This window comes from Lytechinus variegatus, chromosome 1 (genome assembly GCF_018143015.1).
Source record: "Lytechinus variegatus isolate NC3 chromosome 1, Lvar_3.0, whole genome shotgun sequence".
NCBI lineage: Eukaryota > Metazoa > Echinodermata > Echinoidea > Temnopleuroida > Toxopneustidae > Lytechinus > Lytechinus variegatus.
In genome coordinates this window covers 50,924,557-50,948,240 of record NC_054740.1, presented here as the reverse complement: position 1 = coordinate 50,948,240, position 23,684 = coordinate 50,924,557, and the positions used below count along the sequence as shown (strand labels likewise).

General features: G+C 37.3%; 1 protein-coding gene across 2 annotated transcripts; it reads left to right on the top strand.

Moving 5' to 3' along the window:
- Positions 1–2,114: 2,114 nt before the first annotated feature.
- On the top strand, positions 2,115–22,480 carry LOC121415977. 2 transcript variants are annotated; one of them, XM_041609392.1, is made up of 2 exons: positions 2,115–2,419; positions 20,904–22,480. In XM_041609392.1, exon 2 carries the CDS (start codon positions 21,052–21,054, stop codon positions 21,943–21,945), a length of 894 nt encoding a protein of 297 aa, XP_041465326.1. In that variant the 5' UTR covers positions 2,115–2,419; positions 20,904–21,051; the 3' UTR covers positions 21,946–22,480. The 2 variants fall into 2 exon arrangements, with proteins under 2 accessions (XP_041465326.1, XP_041465335.1); XM_041609401.1 differs by lacking the exon at positions 2,115–2,419 and adding an exon at positions 19,383–19,575.
- The last annotated feature ends 1,204 nt before the right edge of the window (positions 22,481–23,684 follow it).

Below are 23,684 nucleotides of genomic sequence, written 5' to 3'. Positions count from 1 at the left end.
ACTTGGAAGAAAGGAGAATAAGCAATTGTCATGCGATATCAGGAATATTATTAATCTGGCATGTATGGGATACGATACTAGTATAGAGACCTATCAAGTCGTGAAATGGGTCCAAGTGATATCTTACTCGCCATGCTTGCCCCAATTTGAAGTACATTGACGATGCCTGATGGTATAGGAGACGGGCTTGAGCGACATCAATATTCTGTTATAGACTGCCCTCGATCCTCAAGCGGCTCCAGTCATCAAATTGCAAATTTCCTTCCAAGGGATGTGGATTTATACGTAGGGTAGGCATCGAGGTTACTCCTGGAAAGAAAATGAAGAGAAAGGGAATGGATACAGGTGACATGATTGAAGAGTCCTAAAAACGCACTATGTAGATAAAAATGATTTTCATGATTTTGAAGCGGTGTAATTGCTGTCTGGACATTTAAGGGCATTAAAGTGGATTCTCCAATTTCCTAACCATACTGATGTTGCAATAAAAGGACAACAACCTGGATTAATTACCATCATTATCAAATTTATCTTCATTACCATTCTTACCATTCTTGTTATCGTTATTATCTTTTTTCTATATACTTTTTCTCATTACTGTTGTTTTTAGTGTTTTTAGTATCATCAATTTAATTTCGTTGTTATCATTTAAGTAATAATTATGACTATTATTATCATCATCATCACTATTATTATCAATTCTGTAATGATTATCATTATCATCATTATTATCATCATTATTATTATTATCATCATTATTATTTTTTTATCATTATTATTATTATCATTACTATTATTTTGATCATCATTATTATTATCAATACTGTTATTATTATTTTCAACATGAACATCATGACAGGGGCCATGGAACGGTTTTGGAAGGTGGGGGGGGGGGGCTGAACATTCACAAATTCAAAATTGACTATTTTTTTTGTACACGGCTTTGGAAAAAAGTGGGGCGGGGGCTGAAGTCCACCTAGCCCCCCCCCCTCCGCGGCCCCTGCATTATCATCATCTTTACCCATTATTGATTAAAATTAGGAAATGTTTGCCTGGCTTAACAGCAATTTATAAAGTCCCAAATGCACGCTTTAGATACCTTTAAATTTGGAGTAACGTTTGATTGTAACTATCTCTTCAAGCGTTGCTAGGGTCTCGTTTCATCAAGACTTGTTATAATAACAATGACATTATCTAGAACAGGTTCACTATCAGCCAATGAGATTGAAGGATTTCAGTAGCTTTTAAACTGATATTGCCAATTTGATATTATAAATAGTTTAATGCAACGGGGCTCAATAATGCTCCTAGGGGTACATAGGATCAGGGGCGAAGAGGAAAGCCTGTTACAAGTGATTTATTCATTCATTTATTTATTTTTATTTATTTATTTATTTATTCATTCATTTACTTATTTATTTAATCATTCATTTATTTATTCATTTATTCATTCGTTTCTGATGTGGAGTGATGTGGAGTTATATCGGCGTCTTTGATCAAGTTTGGGCTGACGGATGGAGAGGATGACGAAGGACATGACGGGAGGGGGGTACAATATTTTGATGAGGTAAACTGCATTTGTTATTGAACTTATATCATCCAACACCAGTTGGGACAAACGTCATAATCGTTGGAGGGAAAGGAGCAATAATGTGGGAAGGTAAATGGAAATAGAGCAAGATAGAGAAAGAGAGTGGGGGGGGGGGTAACTATGTGAGAGAGGGAGAGGGGAGGGATAGACGGGTGGATATGGATAGAGGGAGATTGAAGAAAAGAGGTAAGGGTAACGTCGAATAATGGTACATCGAAACCAAAAGGGGTGGGGCATGCATGCACGCAGGCAATATAGATAAAAGCGCTAGACCGACATGCGTGGTATGGGGATGAAAAAACGCCTAATTTTATTGACTAATTCTCGGAGGACACCACAGCCTCAGGGACTCATAAGCGAATGTAATACGTGTTTATGATTCACTCTACGTCATTCATTATCATAATTCATCTCTCCTCCCTATTCTACTCCCGTCGTGTGCGCGCTGCCCACGGCTTATGACCTTTTTTCCATCTACGAAGCCGAATGTATTGAATCGTGTGCGTTGGTTGGTAGACAATGTACATGAACAACCCTCATACATTTTCCCGCGCCTTTTACTCCCCTCTCTCTATTCTGCTATCCAACAAGCTCAAGTGGCATTTGCTATGTATACCATGTTAGCGCGAATGTAGAAAGCTTGCTTAGACAGCTATGTCTTCTTCCTCTGAAAGCATACACCGATACACTTTTCCGTTGTTTTGGTACAGAATTAGAGAGACGATTTCACCCACCATCTCAAACCACCTGCCAGTCTTCTCCGCAATTGCAGTATTTAGGAGTTTCCTTTCCAGAGAACCATCCCTTGGAAATTAGTGCTTTTCTTAGGTAAGTGGTTGTGTACGAAAAAAAAATAATGAGTGAATAATAATTTTTGTTTATTTATGTCTGAGCTTGGCTGAGCTGTGTAGTTTTGCGACTTCAGACAGATATCTTCGATTGTAATGTTCGAAGAGTGTCGTCGGTCGGATATGCCATGTAATGTAATACATACTAGTATGTTAAAAACGACGAGCTGATACGGCATTAATGATCTTGGCGGCTTTGGCTCATTTGATTTCCTTCTCCAAGAATACAATAACGACTGTTCACTTACACCAGAATGTCGTGTTATTTAGTGCCATTAAGGGACTGATTCTTTTACCAAATGCAGCCACGTCTCATCAGATAATGTGAGAGATCGGATGTGACGCGTTATCATTGGTAGATGTTGACATAGGCCTCTGGGGGTCGGTCTGTTATTGGGGATGGAAAGAAAGCACCCGTCTGGCTTTTCCTCACAGAAATAATTATGTTCTCTGCTGTAGTGAACGATATATTGCGCATATAGGGAGGATAGCTCTGGGAAAGTTTGATGTTAGCTACACCTACCATTATTCAATTTGTATCTTTCCCCCTTTTTTCATATATATAAATATTTTAGAACAATTTAATTGGCGGATCCAGGTAGGGGCACATCGGGCCCTTACCCACCCCCCCCCCTTGAGAGTGAAGACAGTTTTCTGTCTTTTTCCCCTCTTTACTGTCAGATTGATGTCTGAACAAAAAACTGAACCCTTTTTGGAAAATCCTGGATTCACCCCTGCTCTCTTTATGTACCCTCATACAATAACATCTAAAGAATATTATTTCTATTGAATTTATGGTATATATGGGTTGATGAGAAAGTGGATCGGATTCACCTTCCTTTTAAACTGAAATACCGGCCACTTGTGAAGGATTCCGAACGAACGATGCAGCATCAAAGAAAGTTCATTTACCCAAAAATGGGACAACATCCTTTGGCGAGTGAGGGTGTTATGTATATTAGGTTGAGGTTTCTTTAATTTCGATGAACATTTGAAAAGAAGAGGGCCCTAAAATGCTTTATCATAGTTAGAAACATTTTTGTTGCTCTCAAATCAGCATTGTCATTTTGATCGTTCTTTCTCTTTTACGTCTATAATAATCAACAATAGTTTCCAAAATATTAAAGGGTTAATTAAAGCTATCAAACCTCATTCAATGTCAAAGAAAGCCAGTGTTTCCTATAATATTAAATTGACAGAAAATATTACGATCAATACCAATGCCATATTCTCCTTTTTATATTTTTTATATTGAGTACGTCAGGACTATACATTATCTCCATTTCTGTTCAATATGATTATGCATGAATATGAGTATTTACGGAAATTTCAGATAACAATATGGGGCACAGATGTGAATGAAAACAGAAGCGTGTATGCCGATGACACTCTATGTAATACATAGAGTGTTGCAGACTTACAGCATTAATAATGTAACAGAAAAGAAGAATTTGTCTGATTTAGCAACATATACGTTGGTCATTATTACCCCCCCCCCTCAACTGTTACATTTCTTATCAAAAACTTCTCCGAATATAAACTTTGTGCATTATTGAACAAAGATGGAGAAATTAAAAACACGTTATGAAATCTATATGTTAAAGGGATGGTCCGGGCTGAAAATATTTATATCTTAATACATAGAGTAGAATTCACTGAGCAAAATGTCCTCATAATCGGATAACACATAATAAAGTTATTGCAGTTTAAATTTTAGCAATATTTTGTGAAAACAGTCGTAATGAATATTCATTAGGTGGGCTGATGATGTCATATCTCCACTTTCCGTTTTCTTATGTTATTACATAAAATAATATATTTTTCATTATTTCATACTTGTGTGAATAATATGTCTCCCTTATAATGAAATAAGTTGCAGCAATAAATATCTAATGCACTAAGTTTGTTGTCAATCCAATTTTTCTAGTTCTTGGATGAAAAAATTGGAATAAACCTAATTTCATATGATAAAATATAAAAGAACAAGTGGGGATGTGACATCATCAGCCCACCTTATGAATATTCATGACGACTGTTTTCACAAAATATTGCTAATCTTTAAAATTCAATAACTTTGTTATTTGTTATCCGATTCTGATGAAATTTTCGGCATTTTGCTTTGTGAATTCTACTCTATTTATTAAGCTATAAATCCTTTCAGCCCGGACCATCCCTTTAACCAATGGTTTAGACACCGTGTACCACGGCAGATGGGGAGATGAAGGCTCAAATGGACCCCAACATTCTCATTACCCCCCAAAGAAGGAAAAAAATTTGGGTGAAATGTGGTATATATTTTTAAATACTACGTTAAATTCTGTCACAAAATTAGGGTGCATTTTGTACTGAAGAGGTCACCATGTTTGTGTTCGCTCGCTTTTCTCGTTCGTAGCATTTGCCTCATATACAAAGTCATGTTTGGCCGGCCCCTCAAGAAGTTCGTTTCTTTACGCCACTATTGTGTGCAGTTATATTAATTTTCAAATCGGTACAATGAATATGAACCGTAAACAATATTCCCAAAACAATGCCAACTTTGATATCCAATATTCCCTTTTTACGAATAGAATTGTCGAATAAATGTTTATGTAAGAACGTTCACAGAGACTCGGAAATGAGATTTTCATTGTGCTAGATTTCAAATTGTAAGTGATTATCTGACTATTTAAAAAAAAATTATTATTACATACTGCTGTATGTGAGCATTGCAAAATCAAACAAGCAAAGGAAACAGTGGGGCATTCATTATATTGCTCAACCATCAAGGGAGATTGATTGGAAAGCAAAATGCTGTCGGCTTGTCCCGTCGTCTGGATATTTTCTGTTCTTGTTTTCTTTCTATTTTGCAGGAGAGGATAGTTGTTCCCCCACATACGTAAACCGTGAACAGGTATAAACCGCGGCATCTATTTGGACTTTCATGTATAAACAATGGATGCATTTTAAATGAGTGAGGTGCGCAGCGGAAGGATAAGGATGGTGGTGGGATTACAAGTGGACCGGGACTGTGGTTTGCTGTTATTTAAGTGTTAGGGGACTCAGTGCCGCCCCCCCCCCGAAAATATTGAAGGGGGAAGAAATGAAATAACGTTCTTAGTGGTGTACAGATGCTGGAACGGGGGATGGGAGGCTTTTTTTTATATAAGTTTCGGGGCCAAGAACAACAGAAGACAGAAAAAAAAGAAAATTAAGATCACAAATTAGATATTTGTATTAAAAAAGTAAAACAATTATCAAATATGTTCTTATTGCTTATTCTTATTGCTTGCTCGCAGCATTATGTGTGTGTGTGTGTATATATATATATATATATATATATACATATATATATATATATATATATCAATTGTCAATTTTCGGGCCAGGCTCATCTATCATGCCCTGATACAACTCATATATTAATAGAAATACACGATTTGAATGGCTGTTTGCAAAAGTGTGCACTGTCACTTTCCCAACCCTCTAAAATGGGAGTAAGATTGTCCGGAAGATCTTCTCCATGTTCTCGGACAATAATTCTACTAGAGCATGTCTTCGGGTGCTTTCAAAGAGATCTATTCGGCTTGTGGCTGATTTGTATATACAGGACAGGTAGAATGTTTACTACCGAGGGACAAAATCTCATTAAAATAAAATGAAATTCGTTCCCTGTACCTCTCGATAAAAGCAGTGGTAGATTGTGTGACATTTAAAATCACGGCAGTGCAAAAACAACCACTATTTTGTTTAAATGATTTTCAAAGAAAACCTCGAGTCATGCATGGTTATAAGCTTATTTTTAGTCTTGTTTGTGTCATTGTTTTATTTGTTAAAATAATTCGCGTTTCTATAAATAAACATTCCATTTCATCATAATCGTAAAGAGAATGATAGAATTATATAAATCAATTTAGTTTTATAAATTATTTCTCATTAAAATGATGCTCAATTTCTGTAATTCAACATATTTTTCTTCGATCATAAAATCGAATAAGCGGTGGAAATAATTTTAGACAACGTTCATTATCTTAAAGAGTTAAGCAATGGCATGGATTGGAAATACGAAAGCAATCATGCAAATGACAAATTGCAAAACCAAATGTGTAAAAGTAATAAAGCATGATCATTCTATTTTGAATTGATGATGATGGTCATTATGATTAAGCCAATATTCCCTTTGTATCTTTATATGATTCTTATGCGGATATGTCGTCTGCCATGCCTTTATTATAGGCCTGGCTTTATCACAACACTGACGTCTAGTGCGTGTACCCCCACCCCCATAAAAAACTTTTTTTTGGTTAAATCTTACCCCTCATCATCAATCATCGTATTAGATTGCCACAAGCATTGGGTTGAATTTTCTTGATTGACAACGCATTCGAGTATTCTACACACCAACTCTATATAACACTCAATTAATTGTAAATTGTTGATTTTTGGCTTGCTCACTTTGTTCGCTTGCAGAGTTTTTTGAACGCATCATCCTATTCAAACCACACACACACAAACAAACACACACCCTCACACACAGCATGAAACAGTCACATCTGCCAGATAGACCTCAAGCCAACCATAAAATAGCGAGTGACAGTTTTGAGACGGATTCATTTTGTGCGACTGTAACGTGTATCATGCATAAGAGATGGACCTATATTTATGAAACTATAATTTCATCACTCGATTACGTAACGTCATTCATTGCATTTCTCCAACACACTCTCAATACGCACAATTTGGGACATGATGTATATTACCAAGCTGCATATAGGTCGAAGGTGATAATTAGTTTAATGATTACTGGGGATTGGCAATCTATCACTCAGCCCCCCTCCCAAAAACGGATTCTGCTTCCGGAGGAAAAAGATGGGGGGGGGGGCGCCAGGGTGTGATGTGAGGTTTGAAATCACAATACAGGGGGGCGTCACATGGGGAGGGAGCTTGGGGCAGTGTGCTTGGGGCTAGTACACTGTATATAGTGCACCAAGAATACCACCACAGGATCATCACATCACCTGAAGCACTGGCAGCACCTGACACAGCACAACCCTCTCCAGGACAGCGTGTATACTTTTTGGGAGGGTACTTCTTCAAGGTTCAAGGCATGATTTTGCTACCACCGCCCCCTCCCCCCTCTCCCGCAAATGCTAAATTTACAAGGAAAGGCTCTCGTAACCGTTCTAAAAACATGTAATACTTCGAAAAGTTATTGTTTATAGCTAGTCGCCAGTACAACTGTAGGCCTAAATTTCTGCATGTTTTTTGTCTTCTCAGTCAAGAAAGAGAATACCAAAAGCAAACTTTAAGTCAGTTATATTATGTTCCTGCATTGGGAAACCCACTTCGCAAAGTGCTCCTGAACACGCCAGTATTGATTTTTCTTTTTTTCCTATACAGTGCGCGGCATGGTTGTTATCCTGGTTCTGTTCAATGTTGTTTACGGCATGGCATCCTCACAAGCAATCTATTTCGTATTCTACGTTTTTTAATCGTCCACTATTTCCCCGTTTCCTCTCCTCTCTATTTATTCATCCTTCAAATTTTCTGCCTTTCTTTCTTTCTCCATCCTATTTATGCACTTCGGCATCACGTCCCCCTATTACATTGCTTTCTTTTCCATTCCCACATTCACCCCTTCTCCCTCCCCCTCTCTCTCCCTCTATACCACAGAGCTCGTTTTTCAAAGTGTGTGGGAGGGGGCTGACCATGCTAAAAAGACACGCCGATGCTCATTTTTTACGACTTAGTACCCGTTTATTGAAAAAGTGGGTGGGCTGAAGCACCCCGGCTCTTGTAACCTATCTTATCCTCATTTGATTTCTGTCTCTTTCTCTCTTTATCTGCTCTTTCCCTCTCTCTCTCTCTCTCTTCCTCTTCCACTCCCCCTTCTCTTAAAGGTGTAAATATAGCAGAAAAAAATAATAACAAATATTGGTAAAGGGTTGAGGAAAGTTATTAGAAGTTTCAGTTTTGGATTTGTGACGTCATAAACGAGCAGCTGCCCCATATGTTATGCAATATAAAGTGCATATATTTCATTTTTTTTAAATAGTTCGTAATGATTTTTTTTTTAGGAACGGGTGTGAAATAGAAAATATAAAATGACATTTCGTTGATTTTTTTACCATATTATGTAGAAATATATATGCTGCAGGCAAGCAATACGAACATATTTTTTTAAATTTTGATAATTTGATTTGTGACGTCATATGCGAGCATCTTTTCTTCTTATTATTATAATAATAAATAATAAGAAGAAAAGATGCTCGCACATGACGTCACAAATCAAATTATCAAAATTTAAGAAAAATATGTTCGTATTGATTGCCTGCAGCATATATATATATACACCACGCCTGCTCCTCTTATTTGTTATTCTTTGACAGATTTTTCAAATCTTCGGCAAAATTTTTCACTACTTTTCTGCTATTTTTACAACAAACTTTGTGTCAGGGTAAACTTCCCCTTTGATCCACTCATATTCATCCTCTCTAAACAGTCATTGCCCCAAAATTCTGAAATGATCATCTTCTAAATCGTTGCTCGTAGTAACCGACATGACGATGCGTGAATGTGCATTCCATTGCGCTTTCCCAGAAAATTGATTGATAATAAAGTCATGTCAGAGAGCCAAGGTTTGCCTGTGCTCACTGATGTTGTTTGCCTTTTTATGTGAACATAAGAACAGCCATGTAGCGCTATGGTATCCCGAGCCTTCAAATATATATTTATTGTAACTTAAAGAAATGTCGATGAAAACAATTGGGGGATTAGAACTAACAAATTTTCTTTCAAAGAATAATAATCCGGGTTTTTTTTTCATGTTGGAGTATCCCCGCCCCCTCTCACATCGATCCCCATGATTAATAATTGATGACAGTCACGATCACGTTATAACATCTTTATCATCATTTCCTCAGCATTGTTTTTAGAATGAGGCATTTTAAAAAAGAGAGTGAGAAAGAAAAAGAAAACAATTTTCAGTATACTTCCTTCTGTTCTGCTCAACATACAAAATAATTTATTCTTTTCATGGTATATTTCTTTTTCATTTTTTTCTAATAATTTGCTTTGTTCTAACTGTTTTAAGATTAAATGAGCTTGAAACATGTGCGGCAGTGGTAGATTCAGGATTCTGAACACTAAAAAATAGAGTGGTGCATTTGATAATTTTCATTGATCAAGCTATCTATTCATGTATTTATGCTCAATCGCGATGATCTCTCAAATGGCATCTGAATACCCCTTGCTAGGCCCTTCTCAAACTGTGAATCATTATTATCTCTATTCAGTATGCCAATGCATTTCGGAATATGACGCAATATACTTTATTTCTTCAAATTATATTACATTATACCTGCAGGGACCTTCTTAGAATTTCAAGAAGCGGTATTTACCAGTTACCTTACAAAAAGGTCAAGTAAAAGTGACTCATAGTGTGCTGTGCGTGACTTGATTACCTTTTATATCTCTTATAAATCTTTGGAGCTTATACGACTATTTGGTTTCAAAGCTCAATAGACTTCAGGCCCGTAATTGCAAATTCTCTTTTTCATCTGCCATTTTGACAGAAACAACATGCATGTCACATATCCCTGCAAATCATGAATTTTCATCAAGGTGTTTATTATTGTTGTTGCTTGTCTCTGTTATCAACACTATCATCCTAACCATCATCACCATCATGATCACCATCACCACAACCGTCATAATTGTCATCATCATCATCATCATCATCATCATCATCATCATCATCACCATCATCATCATCATCATCATCGTCATCATCACCATCGTCATCACCACCACCATCATCATCACCACCATCATCATCATCCTCATCATCACCACCACCATCATCACCATCATCATCATCATCCTCATCATCACCACCACCATCATCACCATCATCATCATCATCAATCTTCTGCCATCTCTACACTGATATATAGTACAATCTTTGTACATGACATCTTAGAGAAGAGCAGTATAGAAGGGGGATGGTACAATAGTTAAGAACAATATCACAATGTATGACAAGCGAACAGTGTGGGTAGGGAGCTGGTTCTATCGCCCCCCCCCTCCGTTCTAAGACCGAGAAAAATAGAGATAGGAGAAAGGTATTTAAAAGGGAGGGGCAGGGTGAAATATATATAATTTGTTGAATATTATACTAGTATTCAAAATCTATCACAAAACTAGATTTCCATTTAAAAAGAGCCTTTTTTGCTCGGTCATGACATTTCGTTAATGTTCCCACATACGCCATGTTCTGCCCCCTCATTTTTTGGCTCTATATACGCCACTGCTGTCAGAGGGCCGTTTAATATCTAAACCGCGATTTATGCATTTCTTATATAATGATGATAATATTAATACAGTGTGTCATTTCTGACTATTTGTGCACACACTATAGTCTTCACCTTCCTATTAATTTCTTTTATTTCTTTTTCTGCGATCGTATTATTCCATGTGCGAGATATTTATATTATTGCTAATGTTTGGCTTTTCCTTTGTAGACTAATTATTCTTTAGTGTCCGATCTCCTTACGAACTTCATAATTAAACCTGCAGACACTACAAGCTCTGCTTTTCATGCAGGTTCCTTCATATTTCACTTTATTTACTGCCATTATCTTTGTATTTTTCTATGTAACCAAATGTATTTCTTGTATTATGTTATTATTTTGTTATCGTGTGAAGTATGAAAATAAATTCAATTCAATTCAATTCAATTTAAAGTTCCAAATAAATGCAACCTGCGGCGAAAAGTCAACGGGAAATCGAAATGGCGCTCTTTTGCTCAGGTGCACTTTAAGCATTTTCATGATTATGGTTTTATAATTAAATGGCTAAAATGGGTTCCGCATCTCTTCAAGGCGCCGTAGCATAGTGGCCATAATGAATTCAATTATGAGGATGTTCATGAAAGTATTAACAGAGAGAGGGAGAGAGAAAAAGAGAAATTATTAAATGAAAGTAGGAGTGTGTTGTTGTGTTTGCGTGTGTGTGTGAGAGAGAGAGAGGGAGAGCTGAATAGGAGACATTTTTTAAACAGATAATACTGTAATAAGAAAAAGAAGGAGAGAAGGAGAAATAAAAGAAGCGATAAAAATAGTGAGAGAAAGAGGGAGGGGAGGGAGAGATAGACAGAGGTGGAGGCGGTGAGGGAGGGGGGGGGGGGGGGGGGTGATAGCGATTGATTAAAACATGAATTTGCTAGATGTCTGTCAAATGGACATAATACTCCGAGCGATCACCAGCGATATAACGATATATCCAGTAAAATTAATTTGATCAATGGCGAAAATCCTTCAATTAGAGCCGATATTGAAAAGTAATTTAATTTCTATCATTTAATGACTAGTATGCAAAAGTACGCTCGAAAATGTTATCGCTTCAAGATAGGGTTCATTATATTGTCGGAGTAGAATATCGTCGATGACAACAATAAAATGATATTGGGTCAACCTAATGCCCAAAGATATAATGATTTGCATCCAGAATTAAATTTTCACTTCACTGATGGCACAGCTATTTTAAATGTAAACGATGAAAGTCGTATTTCATGAAGCATCATGCAAATAAAATTATCTTATTCCCAACAAATTACAATCCATGAATATGAAGGTCTTTTATCTAACCAATTTTAGCCAGTGTAACCGGTGTCATTTACTAAGGATAAGATAGTGTGGTGTTTTCATTTTAGGGTATGTGTTGGTCCTAAAAAGAACCAACCAAAATTTATATTTCTACAAGTGCGTTCTTGTCGTCTTATATTTTTTTATTTATTTTTTTTTTAGATTATTTCATTTATTTTTGTTTAAATTGGATGATTGAATGAATGTTTGATTGATTTTATGATTGATTTATCGATTGTTTGATTCATTCATTCGTTGATTTAATTAAATAATTCATTCATTCATTAACGAGTTTTTCCGGGGGGGGGCTTAATGTCAATCCTGAATATCGTCCGTTAGTCTTGATGATAACTTAATAGCATTGGTTAGTTGTGCAATATTTTCGTACACAACCCCCCCTCATTTTTTTCCTAACGTCGGTATTTTGCGAAACATTTCGTATAAACTGAAAAAACAAGCGTGGATCAGAATTTGTGACCAATTTTTGATCAACTTAGTCAAACGATAATACAATGACAAAAAACAACTTTCAGATTTTTTTATCGAGACAAACACAAACAGATGGTAATATAATTTTACCAACAATATTGGGCACGATATTTTTGGGTAACAAGTGTTGTTGTTTTTACCATACTGTTTCGTAGGTTCAATGGAATGCCAACATTAAGCTAGTAAAAAATGTTTTCTTTTATTCATTGTGATATAATGATTTAAAAGTCTATGATAGATTTTGCTGGATGTCGAATTAGAAACAATAACATACTGCAAAATCTTTGGACCAAAATAAAGGAAAATCAAAACATGAATCTCAAACAAAAATTTGATATTAGATTGTCATTATTCTGAAATGACGTAGTCTATGTATTTTCTGGGGGGGGGGCATGCATTTTAGCAGACATCATGTTCTAAAATAGAACTACAATCTGAGAACAGCCAAAATCATTAATACATTTGGATACTATCGCATTAATTTCTGTAGACCCTCGTGTATATTGTTCTATCATCGTTTAATAACAGCTTAATCCTTTAATGGTAGTTTTCATGGTATAGGCAGGACGAAAACGTCACAATTTACGTCAAACTTCTGCTGCAGCCGGGCGTGACTTTCTTCAATAAAATATCACTCTTTTGTGCGTGCTTCTTGTCTTGACACCAATGTCTTTTGTGAATGTCGCCGTGTTCTGCTAGGTAAATTTATCAATCTTGTTTAAATTTATTTTTCCTTACATCCGCAAAATAATAGGAATGACTTCATATACACTTTCCATTCCATGCATGTCTACAAATCGTGTTGATATTTTGAACGAAAGTTTGATAATATATTGTTTGGAAAAATAACGGATATTATTATTGCAGTGGTCTTTCCATACGCTTTATCAGCAGAATCGACACTGTTAATTGTAGTATATTAACCTTTCCAATGGTTGACATTTTCGAGTGCTTTTGTCGTCATTATTTCCCACTCGCGGCTTTTACGGGAGGCTAAAATCATTCTCAAAGTGAAATGAGTTCATTCCCCATTCCCAAGCATACCAATTGCTTTGCTGAATAAACAATACCACCGAATTCGTGTATATTTAATGAAAACGGAATGCATAGAAATGATTGAGCTAAGTAATGAGGATATTTGCAATGATTATTCTATATCATTTCATTTGATATATATGTATTATGCCAACTTCACATATGAACACCCTATCTCTATCTTGCATTATGTTTTTCCAACAGAAAGCAGTGTGTCACCACTTAATTATACGTAAACTAAAGAAATGAATGGTGTCGGCCTACACATTAAAGTTAAAATGCACACTCACAACATATTAATTCGAATTAAAAAAAATGATCAAAGAAACATAATTGTTTAAAAAAATAACTCGATCATGTAAATTGAATACTAATAATATGGATCACTTAAAGTTAGATGACTCACACCTCTACTTTGATACCATTTGTTCTTTGATTCCAATTGCCATCCTTTTTTCTTGTCCATTTCTTTCCCCTTTTCACTGAGAATAGGGGCGATGACCCCTACCCCCTGTAGTGCATCTATGGGGCGTCCCTAACATTGCCTTATCGTTGAAAACACTTGATAACACAGCATTATGCTTGCCGGGTATGCTTGTTTGATTATTTTCTATTTGTTTAGTTTCATATTTCATTATCTATGATTCTATTGTATGTAACGATGATAGATTGTCAAATCTCATTCAGATTTTACAGAATTATGCAGCATAATATTGGACCCCATGGAATTAGAACATAGTTATTATGCTAATTAGCTCTGATATGGGCTATCCAACCGCATCATATTATTTTTTATTGTTGTTCTGTAAGATATTGTGTAAGTCATTTTATGTTTTATATGATTTCGAAAATTAAACAACACATTTTACAGTCCTGATGTACAATATTTTATAAAGATATTGTGAAGTTTACCTCACCTTTCTTTTACGAGATTAATGCCAATGTGTTATTCATTTCTATTTACAAGTTAGTGCATTGACTTTCAGATTCGAATGTCATAGACATACTTGTTTTCATTCAAGATGTCACTTTTGAAAAAAAAATTCGGAGAGGGAGATTGATATAATATGCAGAGACTGCATGTGTACAAGAGGAGAGTCCATCTATCTCTTTATTAAAACGCCGCTATCTTGGATTATATTTTTATATGATTCTCAATGCACTGTATACCTCGTGTTTATAGATGTGGAAATAAATGAATTTTGAATTTGAAAAGATAGATGTTGACGAATGGATATGGATTTGCCCTCAGTACGAATGAATATTTGGTGATTTTCTTTTCAAAGTAAAATGTATCTCGATGACATGGATGATGAATTGTTGCGGCAGACTGAAACATTTAGAAATTTGTAAGAAGAGATTTTCTGAATCTCATCAAATGAACAGTTCTTGTTGCGAGTGTGTACTTGTCAGAGACATGTATGGAATACATTGCAAGTTATGATGGATTTCCTTCATTGCAGAACGAGAAAGAAATATTGTGGAAACGTCGTTGTGTAGCGGTTCTGACTCTCGCCTTGTAATCAGATGGTCGTGTGTTCGAATCCCCCAATGGTCTATAGCGGTCCTTTGGCAATGCGTCAATCCACAATTTGCAAAACTCTCCACGCAGGTGTTAAATGGGTACCCGGTAGGATGCAAAAGCATACGAGTCTTGGAACTCTTGTTGGAATGCTCCCCAGGGAGAGGAGATGATGCATACAATGTATGCGGGCATGCCAGGATCCGATAAAGCGCTTAGTTACGATGTATTACGTGCTATAAAAACGTAATATTATTATTATTTAAATGTACATTGGACATTATTTTTGTCTCGCCCATCGGAGGTGAAGGCAAGACTTAGGGATCCAAATGTCGTCCGTCCGTCCGTCTGTCGTCCGTCCGTCACATATCTAATGACACATAACTCTACAACCGTTTGATGCTTTTCAACCAAACTTGGATGGTAAATGGACTTAGGGGACCTGCATCTTATGCTGCAGTCGGAGGTCACATGGTACGGTCAAAGGTCATTTTCAGGTCAAAGTTAAAGTTTACATGCAAAACTCTCTTTTGACACCCAACTCCGCAACCTTAAGTCACTTTTCAACTAAACTTGGATGGTAGATGGATTGGGGGACCTGCATGTTAGGCTGCAATCGGAGGTCACATGGTAAGATCAAAGGTCATTTTCAGGTCAACGTTAAATTTTACATGCAAGACTCTTATGACACCTGACTCTGCAACCGGAAGTTACTTTTCAACAAAAACTTGGATGGCAGATGTACTTAGGCGACCTGCATGATATGCTGCAGTTGGAGGTCACATGGTAATGTCAAAGGTCATCTTCGGGTCAACATTAAAGTTTACGTGCAAGGCTTTTATAACAAGTGTTATTCCATCCCAATCATTTCACAATGAAGTTTCAATACAATTCTGTTGCGTGCCTCCGCCTCGCAAATCACAATATTTATGGTGATTTTCATACGTGGGCGAGACATAAAATCGCTTTTGCCTTGTTTTTAGAGAGAGATACGAAAACGCAAGTCTTGGTGATACTAATGGTAAATTCTGTTTGGAGTTTTAAAACTAAAGTTCTTAATATTCACTTTTCATCCAGAATAAAGTTAGCTCAAATTGTATTTTTAAAAGGCATGATGAAGGCGAGGAAGAAGAAGATAATCCAGTTTTTATATAACATTCTTTTTCCCAAACACGTCATTTTATTTATGGTTGGTGAAGTTCCACTCTTGGACAGTAGAGTAATGAGCAAAGAATATGACCTTTTGAATAAAAAACCTGATTTTTGACAGAATTTAGTTTTTACAAAATGATACGATATTTCAGTCACTTTCCCTCCCTTTTCCCTTCCTTTTCTTGGTCGTGCCCCGCCCCATTTACACGTCAGTACTCTTGAAGGAAGATTCAAATGCACTTCTGCAATGAAAATAATCGAGAACCATGCACGCTACATAAACAACAACCGCATATCGAGTATACAGTATAGCTATCAATCGGTTAAAATTTGAGATTAGATATTTATTACTTTCCCGTTCACTAAAGGCAATAGCGGAAAAGTAACTATACGGATTTAGAGTTTAATGTCAATCATGATAATACATAAAAAGCGGTAAACTGGAACTAAGGTCAGTCATGTCAGTGGCGTACATGGGGTGGGGTTGGGCGCTTGCCCCCCCCCCCCGAAAAAAAAGAAAAGGAAAGAGAGAAGGGTGAAATATGATATTACTAATTATTATTATGTCAGAATTCATCACAAAATTTGATTATTTTCATAAAAATGTCGAAATTTTTGCTCGCTCGCAACTTTTTATGAATATTTCCCGATGCGCCTTATCTTGTCCCCTCCAAAATCTCATTACGTCACTGAGTGAGGGGTGAACTAAAGTTACATTGGTTAATAAGCAAGATAAGTTAATGAATAGGGGCTTGTTAAGTAAAAGAATGGTTAAATGAGAGGCAAGTAATTGTTCGATATCCATTTAGACTCTTCACTTTTACGGTAATTTCAATTGTTAGGATCATTGGCCATATCAAGACATTCCCAGGCCTCGTCTTACGAAGAGTTACGATTGATTCGATAAACCTCAAATGTATGGAAATCCATCAGTGTCATATTCTTTTTCAACAAGAAATTTGCGCAATGTCCTTAGTAAACATAATGGAGCACCCTCACTTTTCAAGAAAGCAATGAATGTATATGAATAAAGAGCATATCTAGAAAATGTTTTAAAATCATGCATTTCAGATGTTGACGTTGCTAGCTCTCCATAGTTGTGGTTGATCGGATCAATAGAATCTCTTTGTAAGTAAGACGGGGCCCCATAAAATGCATTTTTTTCACTTTGATTAAGTCTTAATCGGTTGAATTGAGAGTGTATCACTGTTGATCACGTGATATAATAATAATAATAATTATAATAATAATAATAATAACGTTTTATTTACCCAGGGTAGCCACTTCAGTTAGGAAACTGCTCTACCAGCGGGCCCTGCATAACATAACATGTTATTATTACCCTTCTCCGATCTAAATGCTGAGCGCCTAGCAAGAAGGCAGAAGGTCCCATTTTTATAAGTCTTTGGTATGACTCGGCCGAGGATCGAACCCACGACCTCCCGTTCATGAGGCGGGCGCTCTACCGCTGAGCCACCATTCCCGGTTATGACAAATCGACAAATTAAATAGAAAATATGACAAATTAAATAGAAAATAAATCAAATATGACATCAGACTGGGTGCAACCTTAGAATCTGAGAGTCACGTTGAATCGGTATATGCTTTATTCTGTTTGATAATCACCAACTCATCCTGCAAGACGACGAAGATCACAATGATATCGATATTCGACGTATATCAATCACATTGTATTTGCTATTGTGATTATCACGACTATGACGTCTGCGTACATTCTAGCAACTAATCTGCAGGAGAAAAGGCTTACCATTATAATAAAAAAAATTGTGATGTACAAAAATGACGCTTTTAAGATAAAGATAATAACACGATAATGGTTTCTTTTCTGTCAATTGACGATCTACGGGTTATGTCATTTTTGTTTAGCTTATTACAAAATTAGAATATCATAGAGTTACACGGATTTTATTCTTTTTCTCTTGCCGCTTTCCCCGTCCCCCTTATTGCAATGTACAATATGCCTGTTATTACTGCAACATTTTCCTCTATATGAAATGAAATTCATTATTTTACGTCTCAATAATATGAAGTTTTGCTCAAGCTGTCTCAATTGTGAATATATTCAAAATCTCTTTTATTGACTTTATTGACTAAAAAAGAGAGAACATCAGCATCTTAATATTATTGAATGTTACTATACTGAAAAGTTCCCCTCTAAATTAGATTACAGAGAGACAGGAATAAGATAATAATTGGCCCCCAGAGAATTAAATACGAAGTGCCAATAAAGTGATCAGATGCGATTGAGCTCATGTCATTTGCATCTTGTTAGATAAAATAAACGAATTACCTTCACCTTTGAAGAATATATGTGAAAATTCAATCAACAATGTTCTACAGAAATTTGTATTTAAAAAATGCTCCAGTTGACCTATACTACTTCTGATTTTAGATAGAGCACAGTGATCAAAATAAGGATTTTACATAATTTCTAAATCGTAAACATGGAACAGTCCTATGGTTGTACAAGAAATCATGTAGGCTTGTTTTAAGAAACAAAATGCAATGTTATTTGAGCCAGGCTAGAAATGATGCCTCCCGATACACGGGAAAGCAGTCATATAAAATAGCGCAGTATCATTATTACGGAAGCCATCACTCTTTCCCATATTTCTTTTAAATTATTGATGATAACTCCATGCATGCCTTGTATGTATATCCTCAGGAATTATAATGTACATCCTTTTCCAAATCATGTATGATTTATGATACGAGTTGTTTGTGTACCAAAAAGGGGAGGGTACTGGGAATATATTACGCATTTAATGTAGAATTTACATTCTTACTAGTCATAATATTTTGGCGTATTATAATCATGCTTCTTCTTTACTTCTTCTTCTCCTCCTCCTCCTTCTTTTTCTTCTTCGTTTCTTCTTCTCCTCCTCCTTCTTCCTCCTCCTATTTTTTTCTTCTTCTTCCCATCTCTCTCATTCTCTTTCTCTCTCGTCATTATTTCGGAACAGGGAGAAACTGTAAATTAACTTTTAACAATATATCTCTCCTTTTGCCACCCCTCCTCTACTTCTCATCCCACCCCCTCCTCTACTTCTCATCTTACCCCTTCCTCTATCTCTCTCCCACCCCACTCGCTTCAAGCCCTCCCCCAATCTCCACATCTTCTCCTTTCTGAAGTTATCTCTCTCTCCATCTCAGATTACGATTATGAATTCCCTCATGGAGATTTCTCTGAGTGATATGATAGGTGAACTGGCAGGTGCTATGGGGTACAAGGCATATTCTTAGGCCTAAATGAGCTAGTCTGCAGGCACAGACCTCGAATGAAACTTTAATCAACAAGTGAGTCTTATTCACACAAGACTAGCACAAATAAACTTGCTAACAATGATATAAAAAATTGGCGTTGTGGCGTGCGCCTGCAATTGAAGCTATGCGTGGGAAGTTACATTCAGGCAGAGGTTCGAGGTTCGAGCCCCGGTCTCGTCGTCTTTCGGATGGTGATGTTAAAGACGTAAATAATCGTATCTGATTGATGCACGTCTAAAAAAAAACTCAATTACACACACACACACCCCCACACACACAATGTTTCAGCAACAGGGGCTTTCTGTACTCATGGTAATGGCAGGGACCTTCTATATTCATTCTGTTCAGACGACTGTCTTCAAATTAAGGATTCACACAGCTAAGAGCTGTCACATTTTGATGTTTTATCCAGGGTATTTTGAAGTATGGCAAGCCATTTCTTCATTATCCAACTTCTTGATACGAAACATTCCATACTTTATATCAACATTGTACTTCCTACAATAATTATTGTAAAATGAATATATGTGGATGGGAGAAGACATGTCCGTATGCAGAATGGCTAATAAACCAGACATTGCAGCAGTGATCAAAGGTGTCTACATTTTCAATAAATTTGCTGGGGTGGTGCTAAAGTGGGGGGGGGGGGTCAACAGCTTATAGGGATTTTTAACATAGGGGGGGGGGGGAGAAGGTGAAAAACGAAAGATAAGACGAATATAAGAGAGAAAGAAAGAGGTCTGGGAGAGAGGGAGAGAGGATCTTTTCATTCTGTAATACTGCCAAGTCATGTAATTCAAATTCCTTTACAAATTAGGAAAGCAAAACAAATTAGAAAAAATTACAATAGAAGAAATTTTAAGTCATTGGCGGCTTAACATTGTAAAATACAACAACAGTATATTGACGTTTTGCTTACAATTTAGATTGTGAAATTAAGTAATCAACTAGATGAAATAAATTGTTCTTCAAATCAAATCAATTCATATTATCTATTCATCTTCCTTAATCATCAAGTTTTTGCAGGACCTTTATAACTGCGTTTGAAATACATTACAGTTTGAGAATAAAAAAATAATCAGTGTTGTAATTGATTATAAACATTTCGTGACAAAATTAACCTATTGTGGTATAATACGATGAAAATATCTCACGAAATTTATATTTTCTAATATCCCCCAAATTGTGCAAAGTGCTGAGGCCTTATGGTGAAAACAAATCCTAATAATTATGACTGCACTGGTGGCGCAATCTCCATATTCAATATAATGCCTGGTTGGTCCTCTTATGCTATGATCTAAATGGATTGAATGATGCACGCCTGAATCATTCATGACATTCTCTTTCATTGATTTTCACAGGTTTCGACGGCCGACCATCGCCCGCTGAGCACTGAGTCAGAAGAGATATTTCTCACAAGTGCTGGACTCGAGGACCCATAATTCATTCTTCACAAAGTTCACATGACGTCGCTGGTTTTTTGGAGATCACCTGGTCAAGAGAGAAACGATGCGAATTAGACATTTCATGGATAACAAGCACGTAGGGAGAGACGAGGATATTCTCGCTGTGGCAGAGCTCGAGCCGTATAATGGAACAGATATGTCGAGGGGCAGCAACGCGCAGACGACATCACAGAGCGAATTCACTTTGCAGAAAATTCGCTGCAACGACGGCGATGCTTTTTCTCTACCTGAGGTCAATGCGAACTCCCCTTTTTCCACATCTTCAGTAGACGACCGGAGTCACGCACGTTCGTTGTGCGAACGCTCAACTGGCGACCTAGAAAGACGTGCGCTGCGTCCGGATGGAGGCGACGGAATCGCCGGCGGCCATCCAACAACAGAATTTGATTTACGGAGACGAATTGGAGGGAATGAAGTAGATATGTTATGTCATAGGTTTGCTGGTATCGACGAGGATGATTTTGTTGGAGCTGCTTCCGACTCGGAGCCCCAGGGCAACGATAAGGATGACATTTTGATGGGCGCTTGTAGCAGCAGCTGCAGTAGCATCAGTGACTGCGGAATGGCCACCGTTGGGGTGATTTCTACAACCAGCTCCCGGCGAACACTTGGCCAGATTCGAGAGAGCCTGGAACAAAAAGTAAAACGTTTGAGGGCTGAAAAGGAGGCGGTGGACGAGAAAATTCGCCTGGCGCAGGAAGAAGAAGAAATCAGAGTGCGAGAGAAGGTCAAAATTCGCGGGAAAGTAATCATTCAAAGGAAAGATCGACTGAGAAAATTGGTGTGTGATTTGAAAGGCCAGTTGGATGACCACAGTCAGAGACTACAGAATGCCTACAGCACACTTCTTTTGCTACAGAGGACTATCTTTAGAAGTAGGAGCTTTTGCAGGAGGCGAATCAAGCAGAGACCTGGTTTGGCAGAGGCGCCGTTTTGAAAATGAATCTCAACTACATAGCCTTTCTGAATGCTTAGCAGGGGGACTTTGTACTAACTCGTATACCCGTACGAAAAAAAGTATGCTATAGGATTGGCTTTCATTTTTATTGGCCATTTATAATTATGATTCTTATTTAGCCAAGGTAGCCAGTTCAGCTATTAGCTGATCTTCCAGCGGGCCCTGCACATTATTATTGCCATTCTCCATTCTAAAACTTCGAGCTTGCGACAAGAAGGCGGAGGGCCAGTTTCTGAAGTCTTTGATGACTCGGCCGGCCGGGAATTGAACCCACGATTTCCTGTTCACGATGCGGGCGCTCTACCACTGAGCCACCATGTTCGATTATTGTTATCACAAGTCCCGTGTTTTCAATTTCATTGTCTATCTCGCCTGCATATTTATCATCAGAGCGAGACTATCGGTGCTGCTTTCACTCCTGTCGCGGCGTCGTCAACGCCAACATTCCCGACCTTTCGTTTGAGGACGCGCACGCTTATTTACGATGGTAGTTGATTTTGGAAGGGACTTTTTGGGCCCGTCATCATGGTCGTAAAACTATGTCCTGCAATGCAAATTGTGTGACATGAGACTTTTTTTTCGTTTCGCATCTGCGACGGAACATTTAATATGCGTTTCGTGTGCAAAATTCTGTTTGCTACTATGGTAACAGCGATATATCCGATTGAGGACGACTTCCCAAAGCCACATTTGGCTCGAGAGGCCGCCCGGGGGCCCCACTTCCATTGATTAGTGGATACCAGGGGCGACCACGCGTAAAAGGGGACAGAGTGGGCAAGTACGTTACGTATAGGCCTATGTAACGCAATTAGGGTGTCAAAACGATGTTTAAAATGCTGAAAAGGGGGAAATATATCCAATACTTGAAGGGTTTCACAAGCCAAATACTTGTTAAGAGATGCATTTTCATAATCTGGAAAAGAATTGCTTCCCTTGTTTAGGGTACTTTTCGAAACCCCATGGTCGTGCCTGGTATCCACTCATCAATGGAAGTGGTCCCCCCGGAATTTGAATCTAACCCCCCATTTCTGGGGAAAGTAAAACATAATGCCCATTACATCGTGTGCTAGAGGTATATCGTTTGTGTAGAAGGAGTAAACAAAAGAAACCCGTGAGTTCAAACGTATTGCATATGCTGTGTACATATCCCGTACATATCAACGCATGTGAAATGTTCGGCTGGAGAGGTTCATGTGACCCATGAAATTAATTGCCAGTGATCCACCAATAATCCACATTAAATATCGATTCGATGGACTGTAATGATCTATATCTAAGCCTTCATTCAGTAAGTTTTTCCTCACTCAATATGTACTCGATTTGTTAGAAAAACCACTTTCGTATCCAAGTCATAATCCTATTTTAGGTCCTGCATTTCGAATATCTCCAGTCATCAGTCGTAATATACATGCATGTATGGTGCGGGTGTCGCGGGAAAGGATTTTGCACACGAAAAGCAGATCTGTAGGGCCTGTAACCCCCCTGTAACACAAAGCTTAGCATTGATTGTAGAGCAGTTTTCTACGTATGATTCTATTGACTATAATGTACAATCAATCTTAAAAATCAAGTGTAAGATTAAGCGTTAACTTTTGTGTTAGGGGACCATAATTTTAGCGTCCGTGAGGATTGCGAAAGATCCCAACTGAAATCCTAACCAAGATCTATTTCATATAAATGGACATATGGATAATTAGCTATTACTGATTATTTTTGCA

Excerpts from the sequence above, each read along its gene's own strand:
- LOC121415977 (XM_041609392.1), top strand. The coding sequence starts at position 21,052 with ATGCGAATTAGACATTTCATGGATAACAAGCACGTAGGGAGAGACGAG.